The sequence below is a fragment of the Phascolarctos cinereus genome, unplaced genomic scaffold (genome assembly GCF_003287225.1).
Source record: "Phascolarctos cinereus isolate Bilbo 61053 unplaced genomic scaffold, phaCin_HiC Scaffold_726;HRSCAF=1367, whole genome shotgun sequence".
Classification (NCBI taxonomy): domain Eukaryota; kingdom Metazoa; phylum Chordata; class Mammalia; order Diprotodontia; family Phascolarctidae; genus Phascolarctos; species Phascolarctos cinereus.
Window position 1 is genome coordinate 283,575,819 of NW_027556098.1, and position 20,525 is coordinate 283,596,343.

Here is a 20,525-nt window from a genome sequence, read left to right on the forward strand (position 1 = left end):
CTGGATAAGAGAAGTGATCTTCCCAAGGCTCTCTATCCCAATTAAACCACTCTTTAGCATTGTGTTCTGTTCTAGATACCACAGAACTGAAGGATATTGCCATGCTGGAACGTATTCAGACAAAGACATCCAGGATGTTGAAGAAAGCATCCTATATGAGGATGAAAATAAGGGAAGAGGGATTTTAACCTGGAAAAGAGAAGATTTAGGGGTGGACATGATTAGAAATTTAATCCTCTGAAGGATGCAATTCAAATCAACAACTATTTATCCTACCGTGTGCCATGACAGACACTAGGGCAGATAAAAAGATTTGATAAGACACAGTCCTGCCCCTATGGAACTTACAGACTAATGGACAGATAAGATACGTGCACAGATAATTATAATGCATTATGTTCCACATTACGGCAGAAGTGGGGGAAAGGATTACACTTACTCTGCCAGTCCCATGGAACAAAATGAGAATTGCTGGGTAGCGGTTATAGGATTTAGATTTTTGCCCAATATAAAAAGGACAATTAGAACTGCCCAAAAATGGAATAGGGCAGCTAGGTGGTGTAGTGGATAGTGCTGGGTCTGGAGTCAGGAAGACTCATCTTCCCGAATCCAAATGAGGCCTCAGACACTTACTATCTGTGTGACCCTGGGCAATTCACTTAACCCTGTTTACTTCAGTTCCCCATCTGTAAAATGAGCTGGAAAACAAAAGGGCAAACCACTCCAGGATCTTTGCCAAGAAAACCCAAAATGGGGTCATAAAAAGTAGGACATAACTGAAACGACTGAACAACAAATGAAATGGCTTACCTCAGTAGATGGTATGTTTCCCAGTATGGGAACTCTTCAAGGGGAGGCTGAATGACTTGTCAAAGAAATTGCAGAATAGACTAGTAGAGTTTGGACTATATGATTTCTGAAGTTCCTTGCAACTCTAGAACTCAACATGTCATAAATATCTCACCTAGAATGCAAACTCTTTGAGAGTAGACATGTCTTATCTTTCTTTGTTCTATAAGTCTATTACATAGTTGGATAATTTTTGTAATAACACAGCCATTTTCCAAAAAACAACTCATCCAATAGTACCTTCCCATAAAAAAATTAAGCAAAATCCTCGACTATAGTGATTGTAACTGACAGAAATGAAGCTTTCCATTTCTATTTTACCATTTATTGACAGAAAGGATATTGTTTTTGTTTCTTTTTTAATTGATTTTTATTCATTTCAATAAATTAAAATCCTCATTCTCTCCCTCCCACTCCTACTCTACATTGAGAAAAATAAACCCCCTGAAATAGCCATGTATAGTCCAGCAAAACAAACTCCCATATTAGCCATTTTTTTTAAAGTCTTAATCAGTACTTTGAGTCATCATCTTTCAATTGAGAAGTGGGTAGAATGTTTTATCATAAGTCCTTTGGGAACATGGATGGTCATGGTGTTGATCAGAGTTCCTAAGTCTTAAGTTGTTTGTGTTTACAAGAGTATCGTTCTTAAATAATTTGTTCTCCTGGTTCTTTTCACTTCACACTTTTTTAACTCATATGTCTTCCCAGGTTTCTCAAAGACCATCCCTTCATCATTTCTTACAACATAGTAGTAGTTATCACATTCATATGGCATAACTTGTTCAGCCCTTTCCCAATTGATGGGCAGCCCCTCGGTTTCCAATTCCTTCGTACTGATGCTATAATTCTTTTCATATGTAAGAGTCCTTTTCCTATTTCTTTGATTTCTCTATATATAAGTCCTTTCCTCTTTCTTTGATTTCTTTGGGGCATAGACCTAGAAGTGGTATCAGTGGGTCAATGGGCATGTACAGTTTAATAACTTTGGAAACATTGTTCTAATTACTTTCCAGAATGGTTGGACCAGATCACAGCTGAATTAACCGTATGTTAATGTACCTGTTTTCCCACAGCCCCTTCAGCATTTGTAATTTTTCTTTTTGTCAGCTTTGCGATCTGCTGCATGTGAGGTGGAGACTTGTTTTAATTTGAATTTTTCTAATTATTAGTTATTTAAACATTTTTTCTATATGTCTTCTGATGACTTGGATTTCTTCCTTTGAAAACTGCCTATTTGTATCATTTGGCCATTTATCAAATGAGTAATGAATGATTCACTCTAGAATCCATTTGAATTCATTTCCTATATATCTTAGAAATGAAATCTTTACATTCCCCAACCGATAAAAGGTTAAAAGATATGACATGCAGTTTTCAAAAGAAGAATTCAAAGCTGTCAGAAGACATATGGGAAAATATTCTAAATTCCTATTGATTAGAGAAATGTAAATTAAAACAACTCTGAGATACCATCTCATACCTATCAGATTGGCTAATACGACAGAAAAGTAAAATGACCAATATTGAGTGGGGTTGTGGGAAAATTGGGACACTAAATCACTGTTGGTGGAGTTGTGAACTGATCCAATCATTCTGGAGAGCAATTTGGAACTAAGCCCAAAAGCCTGTAAAATTGTGCATCCTCTTTGATCCAGCAATATCACTATTAAAGTCTGTATCCCAAAAAGAAATTTTTTTAAAAAGGAAAAGGACTTATATGTATAAAAAAGTTATAGTAGCTCTTTTTTGGTGGCAAAGAGTTGGAAATGCGGGGATGCCCCTCTATTGGAGAAAGGCTGAACAAATTGTGGTATATAATTGAAATAGAATACTATCAAGTTATACGAAATGATGAACAGGATAGTTTCAGAAAAACCTAAGAAGTCTTACATGAACTGATGCAAAATTAAGTTAATAGGACCAAGAGAACATTGTATACAGTAACAGCAAATATTATAAGGATAATCAACTGTGAATGGCTTAGCTCTTCTCAGCAATACAATGATCCAAGATAATTCCAAAAGACTCATAAAGAAAAATGCTATCCACTTCCAGAGAAAGAACTGATGGAGTCTGAGTGCAGATCAAGTCATACTTTGTTTTGCTTTATATTTATTGGGGAGATTCATTCTGTTTTCTTTCACAACATGATTAATATGGAAATGTTTTGAATGACTGAACATGCATAACCTTTATCAAATTGGTTGCCTTCTCAATGAGGGTGGGGAGGGAGGGAAGAAAAGGAGGAAGGGAGAAAATTTGGTACCCAAAATTTTAAAAGAACAAAAATGTTAAAAATTATTTTTACATGTAATTGGAAAAAATATTTTTTTTAGGCAATTGGGGTTAAGTGACTTGCCCAGGGTCACACAGCTAGTATGTGTCAAGTGTTTGGTCTGAGGCCAGATTTGAACTCAGGTCCTCCTGACTTCAGGGCCAGTGCTCTATCCACTGCACCACCTAGCTGCCCCAGAAAAAATATTTAAAAAAAAGAAATGAGATCATTATCATAGACACTTACTGCAAAGATTTTTTTCCTCCATGTTGTTGTTGGGTCATTTCAATTATGTCAGACTCTTCATGACCCCATTTTTGGTTTTCTTGGCAAAGATTCTGGAGTAGTTTGCCATCTTCTTCTCTAGCTCATTTTACAGATGAGTAAACTGAGGCAGAGTTAAATGACTTGCCCAGAGTCACACAGCTAGTGTCTGGGGCCAGATTTGAAGTCATGAATATAAGTCTTCCTGATTCCAAGTCTGGTGCTCTATCCATTGAACCACCTAGTTGTCCCCTTTTCCCCATTTATCTTCTCCCATAATTTTAGCTACATAGGTTTTGTTTGTGCCTTCACAGTTACGATCATCATTAATAGTGTATTTTCCTATTCTCTTATACTTTGCCTTCTTCTGTTTCCTGTCCCATCTTTATGAGGAAAAGGGTAGTGAGAAAGGAGTATTTGATTTGAAGTAGATTTGATGTAGTTTTCTTCTTCTCCCTCGCCTTTCTTCTCTTTCCCTTTCCCAGAGACCAATCACAGGTTCTTATCCCTTTTTTCTTACTCACTTTTGCTGTAATCACCTCTTTGAGATATGCCCTCCTTAGAACTAATGTCTCCTGTAATCTACCCTTCTTTAAAGGACGGTCCAAACCTACCTGGGTGGAGGTGCTACACAAGACTGAGAAATTTGACAGAAGTGCCACAATATACAAGTATTCCTCACCTTACAAAAAAATTCACCATGGGGTTTCTCTCAATATTCAGTTTATAAAAGTGTAATTTTATAACTTTTCACGAACACATCTATTGCAGGAAGATTATTTATATAATTGATGTGTAAATTTGACAGTCCAATGGTATCTTTGCCATGACCAGCTAACCCGAATAGTTACATAACAAGAAAAACAGAGGTTCCACTTCTGCCAGCTTTCAGAGCTCAGGTGGTGTCTGAGTACCTGTCACTCTGTGGACAACATAGGGAGGAGCATAACAGCTAGTACCACCAAACAATGTCTCCCAGGGTCCAGGAGCATGCTGCTTTTCGGTCATACTGCCAATTCCCTGCGGGAAGCTGTGCTCCAGCAACCCAACCAACCAGAAATACCCCTCCCATTCTCCTCCAAATCTCCATTCAGATACCTGTCTGAGGCAAGTATAAGCCTCCAGGAAGAGAAACAAGGCTACAATGTATGTAGGGCAGGAGTTCTTAACCTTTTTGTGTGTTATGGACCTTTTTGGCTGTCTGGTGAAGCCTGTGGACCCCTTTTCAGAATAATGCTTTTAAGTGCATAAAATAAAATACATAAGATTACGAACAGTTACTGGAAATACAGATGTAATTTTCCCTATCATGGACCTGCTGAAAACTATCTAAAGACTCTTTGGAAAGGGGAGTGTCTGTGCACCCCAGGTTAAGAACTTCTGAACCTGTAGAATACTCATGGATATCTAGTAGGGGCTTCCAGCAACTTCTTGGTACCTGTTTGGATTCAGAGATGATAGCCTCTCCCTAGAACAGGGACTTCTCCCCATAAACCTAATCCCCAAAGATTCAGAAGCTGCTGCTCTCTCTTTCCTTTACCCTAATCAATTCCTGGGGTTCCTTCATTATCTTAGTGACAGATTGCTCCAAATACAACAGTACAGTCACCTGGTGTATCTCTATGGTCTTGAAGAGCTAGCTCTCTAAGATTTGAATACTAGCCTATTATTCTGTCTTTACTCCCATAGCACCCCCAGCGCTCAGCTCTCTGGGGTGGCCAATCACTAGGAATACTATTTGGGAAGAAATGACCCACTAGATCATCATTCATTTCCACCCTAAGGAGCCAGTTCCTGCTTTCTGAGCTGGAATGCTGTGCTGAATGCAAAGGAAGACCCTCCCTAGGACTGAAGAACCCTAGAGATTGAGGAATTATGTTACAGATGAATCCTGTTACAATTTGTCATTCCTAGGACTCACAGGTACCATTCTAACCTATTACTTAATGCTGTACTTGGCAAATTAACTCTGGCTCCATGGGTCCAATATCTTGGAGAAGTTCGAATAAAATTATTATAGGAGCGTAGAATTGAATCTGAAAGGGATGGTAGGGATCATGGAGTACAACCTCTTATTTTACAGAAAAGGAAACTGAGACCCAGAAAGGGTATGTTACCTTCCCAAGGTCACCCAGGAAATAAGCAGCAGTGCAAAGATCAAACCAAGATCTCTGACTCCAAGTATAACGCTCTTTCCTTTCTGCCATACTGATATTAGACTTTGTGCTAGTTGACATTTTAATCAAAACTAGAAAAAAACCTTCAGAAACTTACAGCATTGTGTTCCCTCAGCTGTGCCATCTGCACATAAGAAAAGGAAAAGGAGGCTGGTAGAAATTATGTAGTCCAGGGCATATCTAGGGGCTCAAGGGTGTTTAAAATTAACTGCAAAGCTAGCGTAGTAGATGATTTGCTTTTTATGTTTGTTTTTCTGGGTTTACAAAAATATATTTTTTCATAGTATACATATGCATAATTTTTTAAATTTTCAAGTGGCTTCAAATGGCTTTATCTGTAAGTAGCTCTGGCAATGTATTGCTCATTCAGAGAGCAGATGTCTTTGAAAGTCATGCTTCTTCAATCACAACAAGGTAAAAATGAATTTCCTTCAAGGGCTGCAAACTGCCACTCTGAGGAACAGATGCCAGCTTGATGAGGCTCAGTAAGACAGTGAGGGCAATTTCTTTCCTGGGTCTAACTATACTTTCTCTTGCTGAGATTTAAACTCCATTTTCTCTGGTCCCGTCTTCTGTGAGATGAAAAACAACTGGTTTGCTTCGTTCAGATAAATGCCAAAAGACCATAGTAAATCTTAGAGCCTTGTTGTTGCTAGAGTTCCAAATTCTCTTCTTCCCTCCTGCCCCTCCCCCCTCCTTGAGAAGGCAAGCACTTTTATTTCAAATATATATGCAAGGTCATGCCAAACATACTTCCATATTAGCCATGTTGCAAAAGAAAACACAAACAAAATAAAGCAATACAAATAAAGAAAGTTTACCAAAAAAGTATGCTTCCATCTGCATTCTCTCTCTGGAGGTGGATAGCATTTTTTATCATGGGTCCTTTGGAATTGTCTCAGATCATTATCTTGATCAGAGTAGCTAAGTCATTCACAGTTGATGGTCCTTATGATATTGGTGTTACTGTGTAAAATATACTCTTGGTTCTGCTCACTTCACTTTGCATCAGTTCATTTAAGTCTTCCCAGGTTTTTCTGAAACCATCTTGCTCATTATTTCTTATAACACAATAGCATTCCATCACATACCATAGCTTATTCAGCCATTCCCCAATAGATTCAGGGATCAGTTTTTTCATCATATTGATCATGTTTGCTGCTCTTCTGGAAATCTTCATCTGTACAACTCGCTACAGTAGGCAACTAGGTCACAGAGTGGATAAAGTACTGGACTTTAAATAAGGGTAGAGTTAACTTCAAATCCTGCCTTGGACATTTACTAGCTGTGTGATCCAGGCCAAGTCACTTTACCTCTGTCTGACTCAGTTTCTTCATTTGTAAAATGAATAAAGCATTCTGCAAACCTTAAAAGTACTGTATAAATGTTAACTATTATTATTGTTGTCATTATTATTCCTCTCCCCCTTGAATCTCCAGGGGCCTCATTACACCTGAAAACAAGAACAGGATAGAGGAACAGAAAGAGCAGGGTTAAAATCTCAACTCTGGTACTTACTACTTGGTCAACCTTGATCTGATCACTCCCCTTCACCAAGCTGCAGTTTCTTCATCCGGTGAATCCACCATCCTGTTCAGCTTATGAACCAGAATGTTCCTGACCTGCCTTGATAGAGAAGAACATCCAGTCCACTTGTAGGGAAATGAAAGCTGAATGGGTGAGTGGAAGAGGGTAAGATACTTTACTCAAAAGGAATGTTCCAAAAGGATGTCTCAGTCTGACTTGTTCCCAGGGAACTGTAATAACTAAAGCCTGCCTCTGATAGAAGAAGATCAATTGTGAGGGCAGGATGTGATGGGTCAAAACAAGCAGAACTGAAAGAACCCAAGGTTATTCCATGCATTTCCAATTAGAGGACGGGACAATTTCTTCCCACTGCTCTAAATTGACTCAAATCCTTTCTGTGTCCCTCCCACTCCTGTCCTCCTCAGGTCTCTTCTACCAATGCCTCAAATCAACGTCTCCCAAGTCAGCCCAGGACATATCTTCATACACAAGACAAGGCAGAACAAAAAAATAAACAAAACAAGACATGACACTATTCGGTAAAAGGATAAACAGTATGTTCAATTTATTTATTCGGTCTTTTGTGCTCTCAGTCTTTTGGGTGTGAATAAACATGGCCCAGCACAGTGTTTACCAAGCTTCCTACTGTAGAAGCAGCTCTGAGACTCTGTGAGGCAGCATCCATGGAAATGAAGTTATTTTCCATCATCTTCATTGTTTTGTGGCTTTTTTACTCCATTTTCAGTCTCTTTCTTTTGCTGAGTACTATATTCTATATTCTGGCAACTGCTTAACCAGAGCTGAGGGGAAAAAAAAGAGAACCACTTTACTTTCCTACTTTCTTGGGGATCTGAGACACCTCATTTCAAGGGAAAGTGTTTGAGGAAGGGATGGGGGGTTGTTTGGGTTTTTCTCCTTGGATCTTATATGTAACCTCTGCTCACTTTTGATAGTAGAGATCTAGCCCAGGGACAGATCCACAAAGCATGCCCAAAAAGAGACTGGAGGACAGACTTTCACTGGGGACAGGATGGAAGGGCTCAGCTGATAAAGTCAGGAGAAACTGGAAAAACTTAGAAAGATAGAAAGGCTGAATTAAATAGACCCAGAGGAGTTAGACTGGAGGAGGCTGATATGACCTTAGACTGAATCCGGTCATCTAAAGTTAAGATGAGAAAAACCACAGACGAAATACACAGAAGTCTCTCTTTACCCTTTTCTTTTGCCAACTCTGAAGTGCTAAATAAACATGAATTATTGTTCTTTATTTTTCTAAAAAATAATTCCTCAGGTACTCTCCTTTAAAGAAATTAAATATACATTTACAGTATTTTAAACTTTAAAATGAATGGCTGTGTTCTTGACAACTTACAACTTACACTTTCTATATTCACTCATATTTATTCTCCATCAGAACCCTAACTAGCCATCCTAGCATGTCATGTCTTGAAATTCAGAGCACAAGGTCATCTTCCAGGGGATGAGATCCTAGAAAACACACAGCTGGGGAGTTAAGTGCTAAGGGAAAAAGAAGCATGGGATCTAGCCAGGGAGGAGCTCATGGGGCAGGGGAGAGAGAGAAGTAGCATCAACTGGTACCTTCCTGTTTTAACGAATTATCCTTATTAGTGAAGTGTTAAATTCAGTTTTTTCTTCATGTTGATAGAATACAAGTGCTGTCACCCTGTAAATCTCAATACCCTGGGACAAAGCATTGATGGGCACACCCTAGTTATAGCTCTCCATTATTCTCTTTATTTTGTATGCTTTTCCTTCTATGTCGTTGTAGTAGTCCACTACAAAGTTCTACCCTAGTTCCTCATACAACTTGGTTCTGCAAATGGAGCACAAGCTGTTGAGAGGTTCTACCATGCTAGAATATAATCCCAGAAATAGACCATACCTGCTTTCCCAGGACCAGCCTAGCTAAAATGTGAAAAGGTTCATTACCTACTAGACTTGATAATGAATTCATTAGTTATGGCAATGTGGGCAAGAAATAAAAATACAAAATGACCCATAGACCTATTGACCCCTATTGATTCTGTGGTATGGTCTGAAAGTGGCGGAAAGGGAAGCCCAAAAAAAGCAGTCAGAATAAAACAGTTTATAGACCAACTGCAAAGGTCAATTTAGCCGTGAATACCCCAAGCGAGATACTTGCTACAAATGGGCATAGAACTATTAGAAGGACTGGACTAAATCAATCTTGTCATTCTCACTATGAACAAAACCAAAAGAGAGCAGAAAATTGCAATTAAATAAAATAATGGCCCATAAGTTGTCCTCAGAGAGGCAATTTTAAAAATTGGCAAAGTTGGATTTATTATGCATCCAAAACCAAGAAATCTCATTCTATAACATGTGTGAATATCTCTATTAGAGTAGTCTTGATAAGCACTTGGGGAACAAAGATCATCTTGAAAATAATTGCAGCTTCTACACCATCTGTTGCAAAGGATGGAAAGATGGAAAGGTCCTAGAAGGAATGCAAAGAGACTGTCCAAATTAATCGGTGTATATTTTGATCCTTGGTAACTTAAATGAAAGTAGGAATTGGCAAGGTGGTTAAAAATAAGCTTGAAAATATGGTTTAGAAGTAAAGAATGTGAGGGGTCAAAATTACATATACTACATAAGAGCCTCACACCTTTGCATCATGAATACTCTCTTTGAGAAAATAATCTGAAGGCACGTTAGATAGTGATCATCAAATGATATCTCAAAAACATGAAATTGATTATGTTAATAAATTGGAAAAGACTTCTTGATGGAGGAGTCATTCCAGAATCGTTTATCTATTATCTGTGAGAACAAAGATGAAAGTTAATAGAAGGTTAGAAGAAAGAATAAATATAAAAAAGGTATAGTGAATAATTAAAATAAATCCGACCTGACCTACCAAAATAGGCTATTGATACTGAAAATGGGTAATGGATGGAAGAAAGTAGAGCCAATTCATCATCACAATTTAATATAGAATTTTAATCAGAATTTTAATTTTAATTTGCCCTAGCAAAGCTAAAAGAACCTGAAAGCCACCATAGTCAACAAATACATTATTTACTTGCCAAGCAGAGATATGTAGAATCCAAGGGCAACATCAAGTTATACTATAAACTAATTTGCAAAATCTTACAGAGAATGATCATGGAAGGTGATGGGTTGTATTTTCTTATAAAAGATAGAGAAGCAGTGGAGGGAAAATAAGCTTAAAGAAATATTTGTAAAAGAATCAGCTAAGTAAAGTTAAACTGAAGAACATTTAAAGATGAAACTGGAACTACAAGTCAATGAAAGGTGGAAAAGATCTAAAAAGATTTTTGTAACAAACTGTTCATCATCAAGGACAGTAGAACTACTGCATTTGGACTGTCATATCATAGCCCCAGGCGTGCTTAAAAAGAAATAAAAATATCATGGAAGAAAGCCAAGATCAGCTGAACTAGATTAAAACTACACAGAGTAGATCTGTGCTGAAGATGACAAAATTTTGAGGGCTTTGAAGGGTTAGTCCCCAAGGTCTCTGAAGAAGGGGGAGATAGCAAAGGCATGGGGAAATCTTGTATTTATAATTATCAAAAAAAAGGTGACCGAGATGATATATATAACCAAAAACTCATATGCCTTCTTTCCCATTTATATAAAAATTTATGAGAATGATCCATTCATGTATTAAGGGCATCCTTGATGAGGATATTAGAAAAGAACAGGTAAACTTTCACAAACAATACTCCGTAATAGACCACATCTTTACCATTACGCAAATGATCAAAAGATGGAAAAAAATGCAAGATGAGTTTCTATGATATCCTATTTAAAAATATAAATATTTCTGGAAGAGAGAAAGTATTCAACTAAATCCCACTAAGGTATTACTGATTCACTAGCTTCATTTTCTCCTGACAACAGGAATCCCAGAGCTCCATGATAGTAGGAGTGGGAACTGGAAATGAAGGGCCCTCAAAGTCACATTTTCCTGGAAATTCACAGTTTCCTTTAGAGCCAGCCCCATTCACTCCTACTTAAATTATATACATATAGGTATAATATTATATTATATACATATAAATATATATTATGTTTTACATCACATACATATTATACATCATATATGTTATAATGTTACATTATAAAATAGTATACATAGAACTTTATATACATATACATACACACTCATATATATATATATATATGTATATATGTGTGTGTGTGTATGTGTGTGTGTGTGCATGAAGAGAGAAAGAGAAAGGGGAGAGAGAGAGAGAAAGAGAGAGTTTGTACATATTTGTTTGCCTGCTGTCTTCTGCATTGGATTATGAGCTCCTTGAGGGCAAGGACTATCTTTTGCCTCTTTTTGTATCTCTGGCGCTTAGCATAATGCTTGGCATATAATGGGCCTTAATAATTTTTATTAACTGATTGACTGAGACTGTGAGAAGGGATCTATGGTAGGCTAGAGCAGACCTATACACATTGCAAAGGATAAAGCAGGTCCAAGGCAGAACAGACAGGATTTCAAAGGGGAAGCTTCTAGGTTGTGGTGAGGCTAGTATTTCAAAAGAGAAGTCCATAATCTACTTTTCAGAATAGCTAGGATTACACACTGCTGGGCATTGAGGGAGACCGATGAACAGTATCTCTCTGCCCCGTGGGTAGCCAGAGAATGAAACTTTCTTTGCTTCATGCATCATGGAAATCTTTACATTGATGATGGGGTCTCTGGGAGCATCGCTGCCCCCAATCATATAAAATTGTCCAGCACAGGAGCACAGGGTCTCCTCAAATCCAGCAGATTCTTCCCTCTGTGCAGGCCACATTTACCACAACCTAACCATCTTGTCCATGAAGAAAAAGGGAAACAAGAGAAGGTCTGACCCAGAACTAGAATCAGACTATCAACACGTATCCTTGCTCTATATTTAACTATGTCCTTGTGTGCTAAGTAAACCTATTCTTTAGTCAGCCCCATGTTCGTGCTGGGTCAGATGTCTGCATCATCATGATTCCTGGGCTTAGGATGGCTTTCCAAGCCTCCAAGCACAAGCTTTAAAAATTAAACAGAGAAATTAATATTTTATCCTAGAAGCAATAGGGAGCCACTGGACCTTCTTGAGCAGGGGAGTGATAGAGTTAGATGTGTACTTTAAGAATATCACTATGGCTGCTATGTAGGAGACCCTGAAAACTGGGAGATCAATTAGGAAGCTGTTACAATAGTCCAAACAAGAGGTGATGAGGTTCTGAACTACATTGGTAGCTGTATGAGTGAAGAGAAGGAAACTGGTGTAAGAGAAGCAACTTAAAACTCAGTAAGATCTTGGGATCATCCTGTATTGTGAGAATAGAATCGGTAAGATTTGTCGTCTGATAGGACGTGAGGTCACTTACTAGCTATGTCACTGGACAAGTCACTTAACCCTGCTTGCCTCCGTTTCCTCTTTGTAAAATGAACTGAAGAGGGAAATGGCAAACCAATCCAGTATCTTTGCCAAGAACACCCCAAATGGGGTCATGAAGAAGGAGAAGGAGGAGAAAGTAGAGGAGAGGAAGAGGAAGAAAAGGAAATGGAGGAGATGGAGAAGGAGAAAATGAGCTGACTGGAAGGATGGTGGTCCCTTTACGATAAACAGGGAAATTAGGAAGTGAAAAGAACTTACAGGAAAAGGTAATGAAAGAGATCTGCTTTGGGCACATTAGATTTGAGGTGTCTATAGAATGTCTTGCTGGCGAGAGGTAATTTCAAGTTTAAGAAAGAGGTGCTGGATTATAGATCAGGGAGTCATCTGCTTAAAGATGATAGTTGACCCACGGGAGCTGATGAAATCACTAGAAGAAAGCAAAGAGACAGAAAATAAGAGGATCCAGAAGAGAACCTGAAATTCACCAATGAGTAGAGGGTTGGACAAGGATGAAGACACAGCAAAAGACACTGGGAAAGGAGCCAAACCTAAAAGAGGAGAAACAAGATAGAGCCCCTGGTGAATAATATTTTACTTTGGCAGGAATCCTTGCTCCTTAAGTTGACAAGATAAGATTGCTATTTAAGTGATTGGCTTGGTCTGAGGATAGTTAGTTGGGGGGAAATGTGACCCTAACTATTGCCCACCTGTACCCAATTGAGGAAGGAAGTGAGCAAAGCCAGAAAATAGGAGATTGATTAGCAGTAGCTATGAAACCCCAGCATCTTGCTTTCTGCTCTTCCTTTGACTTGCACTAGAGGGGAATAAAGCCCACTTAGTGCCTGCCCTAACATAACATGGGAAAAATAAGCCTAGCCTTTCCTCCCTTTCTTTTGTTCTCTGAAGTGGTTGTTATTTGAATTACCTTCCCCACACCTGTATCCTATTGGGAATCGGATTGGATGAAAAATGGGGCCATTGACCACAAAGTCACAATTGCTCTTATTGGTGGGAGAGGAAGGAGTGTCAGACAACTGCTGTTTTCTCACTCAGCGCAGGCAGCCCTTTCTGAGGGAGGAACACCTTCCTTCTTTTCTAAGGTATGCTTCCTTCCTTGCTCTGAGGTTTCTGTTTGGATTTCTTGAATTGCCAGTGTGAGAGGCTCTGTGAATATTTTGCCCTTTCTGTTTGGAGAGACTATTGTGTAGAGAGCTATGGTATAGTGGATAGAGAGTGCTGCTTAGAGCCAAAAAGACATGGGATCAGGCCCCACCTCTGGCATACTGGCTCTGAGTCACTGGTCAAATGTCTTAACCTCTCTCAGGGCTCTAAGCAACTCTCTAAAACTATAAATCTGGAATAGCTAGATGGTGCAGTGAATAGAGCACCAGCCCTGGATTCAGGAAGACCTTAGTTCTGGCCTCAGACTCTTGATACTTACTAGCTGTGTGACATTGGGTAAGTCACTTCACCTCATTGCCTTGCCAAAAAATAAAATTATAAATCTCAGAGAAGGTGTCTACCTGTGTTGTTAGAGGGGGCTTCCTTCTTCCAGCAGATCCCTATCCTGTTGGTTCTTAGCCTTAGATGCTATCAGTAGAGGGGATCTGGGCTATCCAACTAGAGACTATTTAGGATCTGGTCTTTAAATAGATTTTTGGCTTCATCATGATAAATCCGTGACAAGCACCTTGACAGAAGGGCCCACTGACTTCTAAAGGACAAAAATGAAAAGAAGGCTAGGTGAAGAACAGGTTGCCAGAATGGATAATGGAATTATTATGTCGTGTGATACCTAGTCTTTGTTGTCTGGAGTGACACGGGTATACTGAGGAAGTGGAGGAGAAAGGTGAAAGCTGTTTCTGGGAAAGACCCAAAGTTTTCTATTTCTTTGTATGCCACCCCCACCCTCCAAAATGCTGGGTGGTAGCAAGTATATATGGTTAATGCAGAATGAATGAATGGCCACTTCATTCCCATCGTAATAGAATTGGGCTTTCAGATTGAGGCAGCCTTCCCACCTTCATTAAATGCCCATGTTCAGGTGAGTGACTAAGAATGCTTTCCTAGAAAATGCTAAGAAGAATGCCTGTGTGTACTCTTTTTTTTTTTTACCTGACCGCATCCTTGATAATGAGAGGAAAGGTTAGTGAGAGTGACTAATTTCTATCTTCCACACAAACACACCTTTATACCCTTCCAAGTACGTCCTAGGAGTCTACAGAATTTCCTATTAGGAAAGATCAAAATAGGGAAGCAGGCAAAAAGCATTTAATGTGAACATAAGAGCTAGAAATAAAATTTAAGAAGGAGAAAATAAGGAGTTGTAGATAGCATGAAGGGACTCTCCTGTTATTGAGGGAGGAGGAGAATCAATAGAAAAGGAAACTTGAAGAAGAATTTAGAAAAAATATCTGTGGAATTAGGGTGTGTCCAGAGAAAGAACTGATGGAGTCTGGATGCAGATCAAAACATACTTTTTTTTTTACTTTATTTTTCTTATTTATTTTTTTTGGTTTGTATTTCCTTTCACAACATGGAAATATGTTTTTCATGACTGAACATGTATAACCAAATCAAATTGCTTGACTTCTCATTTGTAGGGAAGGGAGGGAAGGAGAAAATATGAAACTCAAAATTTTTTTTAATGAATGTTAAAAATTATTTTTACATGTAACTGGAAAAAAATAATATTTGGTTGTATCATTAAAAAAGAAATTAGAGTGTGTAATAAAGGGAGGAAATCTTAAAAGACAAAGTTACTGTTCTCTAAAATGGAGAGTTTTGCAGCTTTAATAGGAATAAAGCTCTGTAAAAAGCCAAAGGATGGATGGACCTAATCTCCATTTTCCTCATGCCTGACACTACTCTATTATCAAATTGTCCTGGTCTACAATGTAAAAAAACCTTAGCCCAGAAAGGTATTGATTATCCCTCAAAACTCCCTAGCTCAAGTTGGTGATGATAGAAACTGGGAATGTGAGCCCCAAAAAAGTCTGAATTCTGACAATGCTGCCTCTTCTATGGAGTATAAAAAATTCCCTAGGTCTAGAGGAACCCTCTATTTAGAAGGCTGGGGCCCTGCATTGACATTGCCCATCAGGCCAGTACAACCATTATTCAGGGCACTTATAGTACCATCCTACATTTTGTAGTTACATGCAAGAACCCAAGGTGCTTCCCTTCCCTCCCTCCAACAATGTCTTGTTAAACCCGAATGGATTAGGGAAGAGACCCTTCCATAGGCCTCCCATGCCAAAAGCAGGTTGTCTACATTTTCAGCAGCAAAGCCATGGAATGGTGGTGGCTAGGGGTTCTGGTTGCATCTGCGGTCCAGGCTGAAAGGGAGCTGCTCAACATTTGCATGGATGCCAAACACCACAAGAAGAAACCAGGTCCCGAAAATGAGCTCCATGAACAGGTATGGAATCTTGGCCTGGGATGGATTCATAAAATCATAGTTTAAAGACTTCAAAGCGATCTTGAAGTTACATATGAGGAACTTGAAGGCCAAAAATTGAGAAGTACCTTGTCCAAAGCCACACAACAAGTTTACAAGCAGAACTGAACTGAGACCCAGGACTCCTAACTCTGAAATAGCTAAATGGCATGGTGGATAAAGTACTAAATTTGGAGTCAGGAAGAGTTGAGTTCAAATCCTGCTCCCCAGACACTTACTAACTGTGTGGCCCTGGGAAAATCCTCTTTGTACCTCAGTTTTACCTCCCTATAAAATGAGGGACTAGGTCTCTAAATTCCCTCCTAGTTCTAAATCTGTGATCCTATGACCATACTCTCACTGCTAGTGTTTAGTTTACTTTTAGAAAATAAGTCTGCTGATCTAGTACTGACCTATGTGAATATTTATTCATTTCTAGCAAGCTTGCTTGTGGGCATATGTGAGTAACATCAAACTAAAGTCACCAACATCCTAGATCAACATAATTCAGAACTCTAGTAATATTCTGTTGTTGTTGTTCAGTTGTGTTCGGTCACATCTGACTCTCCATGACCCTATTTGGGGTTTTCTTGGCAAAAATACTGGGGTGGTTTGTCATTGCCTTCTCCAGATCATTTAACAGATGAGGAAACTGAGACAAACAGGGTTAAGTGACTTGCCCAGGGTCATCCAGATAGTAAGTGTCTGAGGCTGGATTTGAACTCGGGAAGTCTTCCTGACTCCAAGCCTAGTGCTCTATGGACTGTGCCACCTGGCTACCCGGGTAAGCAGATGGGGCCTTGTCAATGTCATAGAGGCTAGAGAGTACAAATGAGATTCTGTCTTGCAATCTTTTTCTCTACCACTTTATGCTAATGTTTCTCTCTTGTGCTATCTATCCTCAGGACCTTAGTAATAGCATGGCTGCACGTAATTATTCAAAGTAAAGTAAACTCTTAAGTAATCCCAGGTCTACCATAACTTTAATGTAATTGTTTCCCCATTCTATATATTTTCCCCCACCCCACAATATATACCTTGGCTGTCCTATGGAAAGTGGAAACAGCCCTATGTTGGGGAGATGGAGGTGTTAGGGCACTTTGCACCTCATTTGAGCCATCCAGAATTCCCTTGTCCTGTCTCTTTCAAATATCCTCCCTCCATACCCTACACCCACCCCCCCAAAAAAAAGAAAAGAAAAAGAAAAGCTTCTGGTTCTTCTGTCCTGCAGTGTAGCCCCTGGAAGGAGAATGCCTGCTGTACTGCCAACATGAGCTGGGAAGTTCACATGGATATGTCTTCTGTATACAACTTCAACTTCAGGCATTGTGGTGTGATGACCCCCAGCTGCAGGATGAACTTTATCCAAGAAGCCTGCCTCTATGAGTGCTCCCCAAACCTGGGGCCCTGGATCCAGAAGGTGGGTAGAGCTAGGGAAAGAGGCAGCCCAGAGCTGAGGCCTGGGAGGGATGCTAAACTGAAGAGTAGGCTCTGGTCTCAAGGTGCTCACTGCTTAGCAGGAAAAGTAAAGCACAAAACCACAGAATTAGAGCTGGAAAGGTCCTCAATCATCTAGTCCAACTCCCATATTTTGTAGATGAGGAAACTGAAACTCGGAGAAGGGAGGTGATTTGGCCAGGGTCATACATTCATCAGTAACATTTGAAAGGGATTATCTTGTCAAGTCACCAAGCATTTATTAAGTGTTTATTTCTAGGCACCGTTAAGTGCTAAGGATACAAATCCGAACAACAACAAAAAAAGACAGTCTTAGCCCTTTAGTAGTTTATATTCTAATGGAGGAAGACAACACATAAAATGGAAGCTGAAGGTGAGGAGAGGGAGAGAAGGAAGGCGGACCCATCCCCACTCCCCAATCCTTTCCACCTTCCTCTATATGTTGATTCTGGGAAGAAATCAGAAGGGCTGCAAAAAGGGAGGGAGAAAGCAGCTGAGGCGAGGTGAGGCCTTCGTTCTAGTACCCCAGAGGTCTTGTAGGAAGAGCCATGACCTCTTTCCTCTGGATGAGGATCGGCTTGGAAGAACTCCTCACATATGTAGAACAGGCATGTTTCTGGTTATGTCCCAGAGAATTAAACTGGGAGTGAGAGGGGGCTTAGGGTGACAGTAAGCTCTGAACGCAGAATTGAGCCTGTTCTTTCCTTCCTCTTCTCATCATCCCAGGTGAGCTCAAGTTGGCAGAAAGAGCGTGTCCTGAATGTGCCTCTGTGCTGGGAAGATTGTGAAGAATGGTGGGAAGACTGTCGTACCTCTTATACCTGCAAGTCTGACTGGAACAAAGGCTGGACCTGGAGATCAGGTAAGTGGACGGGCTGGGGCAGAGAGCACACCGATGCCTAGGATGAGGCTTGTGCATTACCTAGACAGGCTGGGCCTATGGCTACCTAAGCTAGCTGGCCTGGTGACTCTCTGAACAGCCACCCCTAGCAGGAAGAGTGGCCATTCCCTTTTACTTGAGGGGGCACGGACAGTAGCGTAGTACTGAGCTCCTTATCAATACTGTGCTTTCCTCCCCACGTCAGGTAAAAACCACTGTCCTCCCCGGGCCCTCTGTCGCCCGTTCCCTCACTATTTCCCATCTCCAGCTGACCTCTGTGAGAAGATCTGGAGCAACACTTACAAAGCCACCAAAGAGCGACGGGGCAGTGGACGCTGCATCCAAATGTGGTTTGACCCTGCCCAAGGTAACCCCAATGTGGCTGTAGCCCGCCTCTATGCAAGCCATGCCATTTCCCAGCAATTTCCCTGCATCGTGTTCTTAGCTTCCCTCCTACTACTTGCTCTCTAAGAGCATCTCTAACACTTAACACACAAATTCATCTCAACTGCCAGTTGGCCTCTCTTCTAGGCTCCTGGACAAAAGAACCTGGGACTTTACTCCGTCTGGGGCTCCTTAAGCTGGAAAGAGGTTGCCCTTCTGCCTCCTTTTATGCATGTCTGTGGGGAGATCAGTGTTTTGCTTTATCTGATCCCCTTCTGACTTTTGGACTGCCTTGTAACAGAAGTGGCCTCCGTGGATCAACTCTACTCCCTCAAGAGGGACACGGGCTAGGTCTATCACTTAACCTCCCAAGGAACCTAAAAAGAAGAAACACAGGTCTTGGGTTCTGACTACTTTATTTCCCTCACTTTGTTGGTCCCCTTAATAAAGGGATAACTTATTTGTTGTTCTGAGTGAATTTTTGGTCTGGTTACATACGGGCAAAACAACTTGGGAAAGGGCCAGTTAATCCTTTAGATTCTAATATTTAGGGGCAGCTAGGTGGCCCAGTGGATAGCGTTCCAGCCTTGGAGTCAGGAGGACCTGAGTTCAAATGTGAGCTCATTCACTTGACACTAGCTGTGTGACCCTGGGCAAGTCACTTAACCCTGATTGCCTCACCAAAAAAAAAAAGTACTGTTTCTTTAGATTCTAACATTTATCTGTTTGCATTCACATGCAGGGAGAGGGAATCTCCTACCGACTGTCAACTTGTTTGCAGCTCTGTTAGAAAGTTCAGTGGAGGCAGAAGTTGGAACCATTGCTTATAATGAGCAGGGTTTGTCGATGAATGCAATTATCCAGCTTTCCCTGTTCCTCATTATTTAGAAAAACAGGGAAGTGGAGGCACTGTGGTTTGCGGAGCTCTGTGCCTTATGGTCCTCACTGTCTGCTGCAAGGAGTCCATTTGGCTTCTGTGTGAATGATGTTCATTTCAGATGACTGAATCAGAGTTGCTAGGACTTGAGCACTAAGAAGAAAAATGGAAAAGGGTCAAGATTTCCCAGACAAGTTTTCTAGTTGCTTCTTCCCTCCACCCTTCCTGCCCAGTTTAAAACCTTTGTGTGTCCAGGGCTGCCAAGAGCTTCTCCAAACTGCATAATGCCTTCTTCATATTGATTTTGCCAAAGGTACAAAAGGTACAAAAACTGTCTCTCTGATGCTCTGAGTGCTTCAGCCACCTAGAGAACTTTATGTACTGAGTGTTAGCTCAGCCTGTGCTGGGTGACCCCAGTAACCCTAAAATAATTGGCATCTGTCTCAGTTTACAACTGACAGTGGACTGCAAAACTTGCAAACTCAAGGACTTTGAATGGGAGACACAGCCCATGGCAGATAGAGGCCCCTAGCCTTGGAGTCAGGAAGACCTGCGCTCCAACCCTACGTCTGACCTAGCTGGGTCACCATAAACAAAAAAGTCTTAACCTTTCTAACACTCACTTTCCTTATCTAGAAGACAGGAAGGAATGCTATTTCCCTCCCACTCCATTCAGTTGTCCCAGAACTATAATCCACCCCAGGTATAAATGAGGTATTTAAACTACGTCTTTAAAAAATGCATATACACATATCAATTTGCCTGATGACTTTTTTATTTTTAAGAATTCCAATGCCTTTCCGATCTGATCAAGAGAGGAACGATTTGACTGAGAAAACAAAGGAGCCATGTATCAGGGGGCTTTAAATAACTAAAGAGCAGAAACCCAAGGCCTTTAAGACTTAGAGACACATGTGGAAGAGACCCTGGGGTGTGTGTGTGTGTGTGTGTGTGTGTGTGTGTGTGTGTGTGTACAGGATGTCCCAAAAG

The 20,525-nt window shown here is 40.3% G+C and overlaps 1 protein-coding gene across 1 annotated transcript; it reads left to right on the forward strand.

Annotated features, from left to right (window-relative positions):
• The first annotated feature begins 15,777 nt into the window (after positions 1 to 15,777).
• Positions 15,778 to 19,124, forward strand: IZUMO1R (IZUMO1 receptor, JUNO). Its single transcript, XM_078147150.1, has 4 exons — positions 15,778 to 15,918; positions 17,173 to 17,356; positions 18,121 to 18,256; positions 18,480 to 19,124. The coding sequence occupies exons 1-4, from the start codon at positions 15,866 to 15,868 to the stop codon at positions 18,743 to 18,745; spliced, it is 639 nt and encodes a 212-aa protein (XP_078003276.1). The 5' UTR covers positions 15,778 to 15,865; the 3' UTR covers positions 18,746 to 19,124.
• The last annotated feature ends 1,401 nt before the right edge of the window (positions 19,125 to 20,525 follow it).

Bases quoted from the DNA above. Each gene is read 5' to 3' on its own strand.
- IZUMO1R (XM_078147150.1), top strand. From the start codon at position 15,866: ATGCCAAACACCACAAGAAGAAACCAGGTCCCGAAAATGAGCTCCATG. The intron at 15,919-17,172 runs GTATGGAATCTT...CCTGCAGTGTAG, and splicing joins AAAATGAGCTCCATGAACAG to CCCCTGGAAGGAGAATGCCT. The intron at 17,357-18,120 runs GTGGGTAGAGCT...TCATCATCCCAG, and splicing joins TGGGGCCCTGGATCCAGAAG to GTGAGCTCAAGTTGGCAGAA.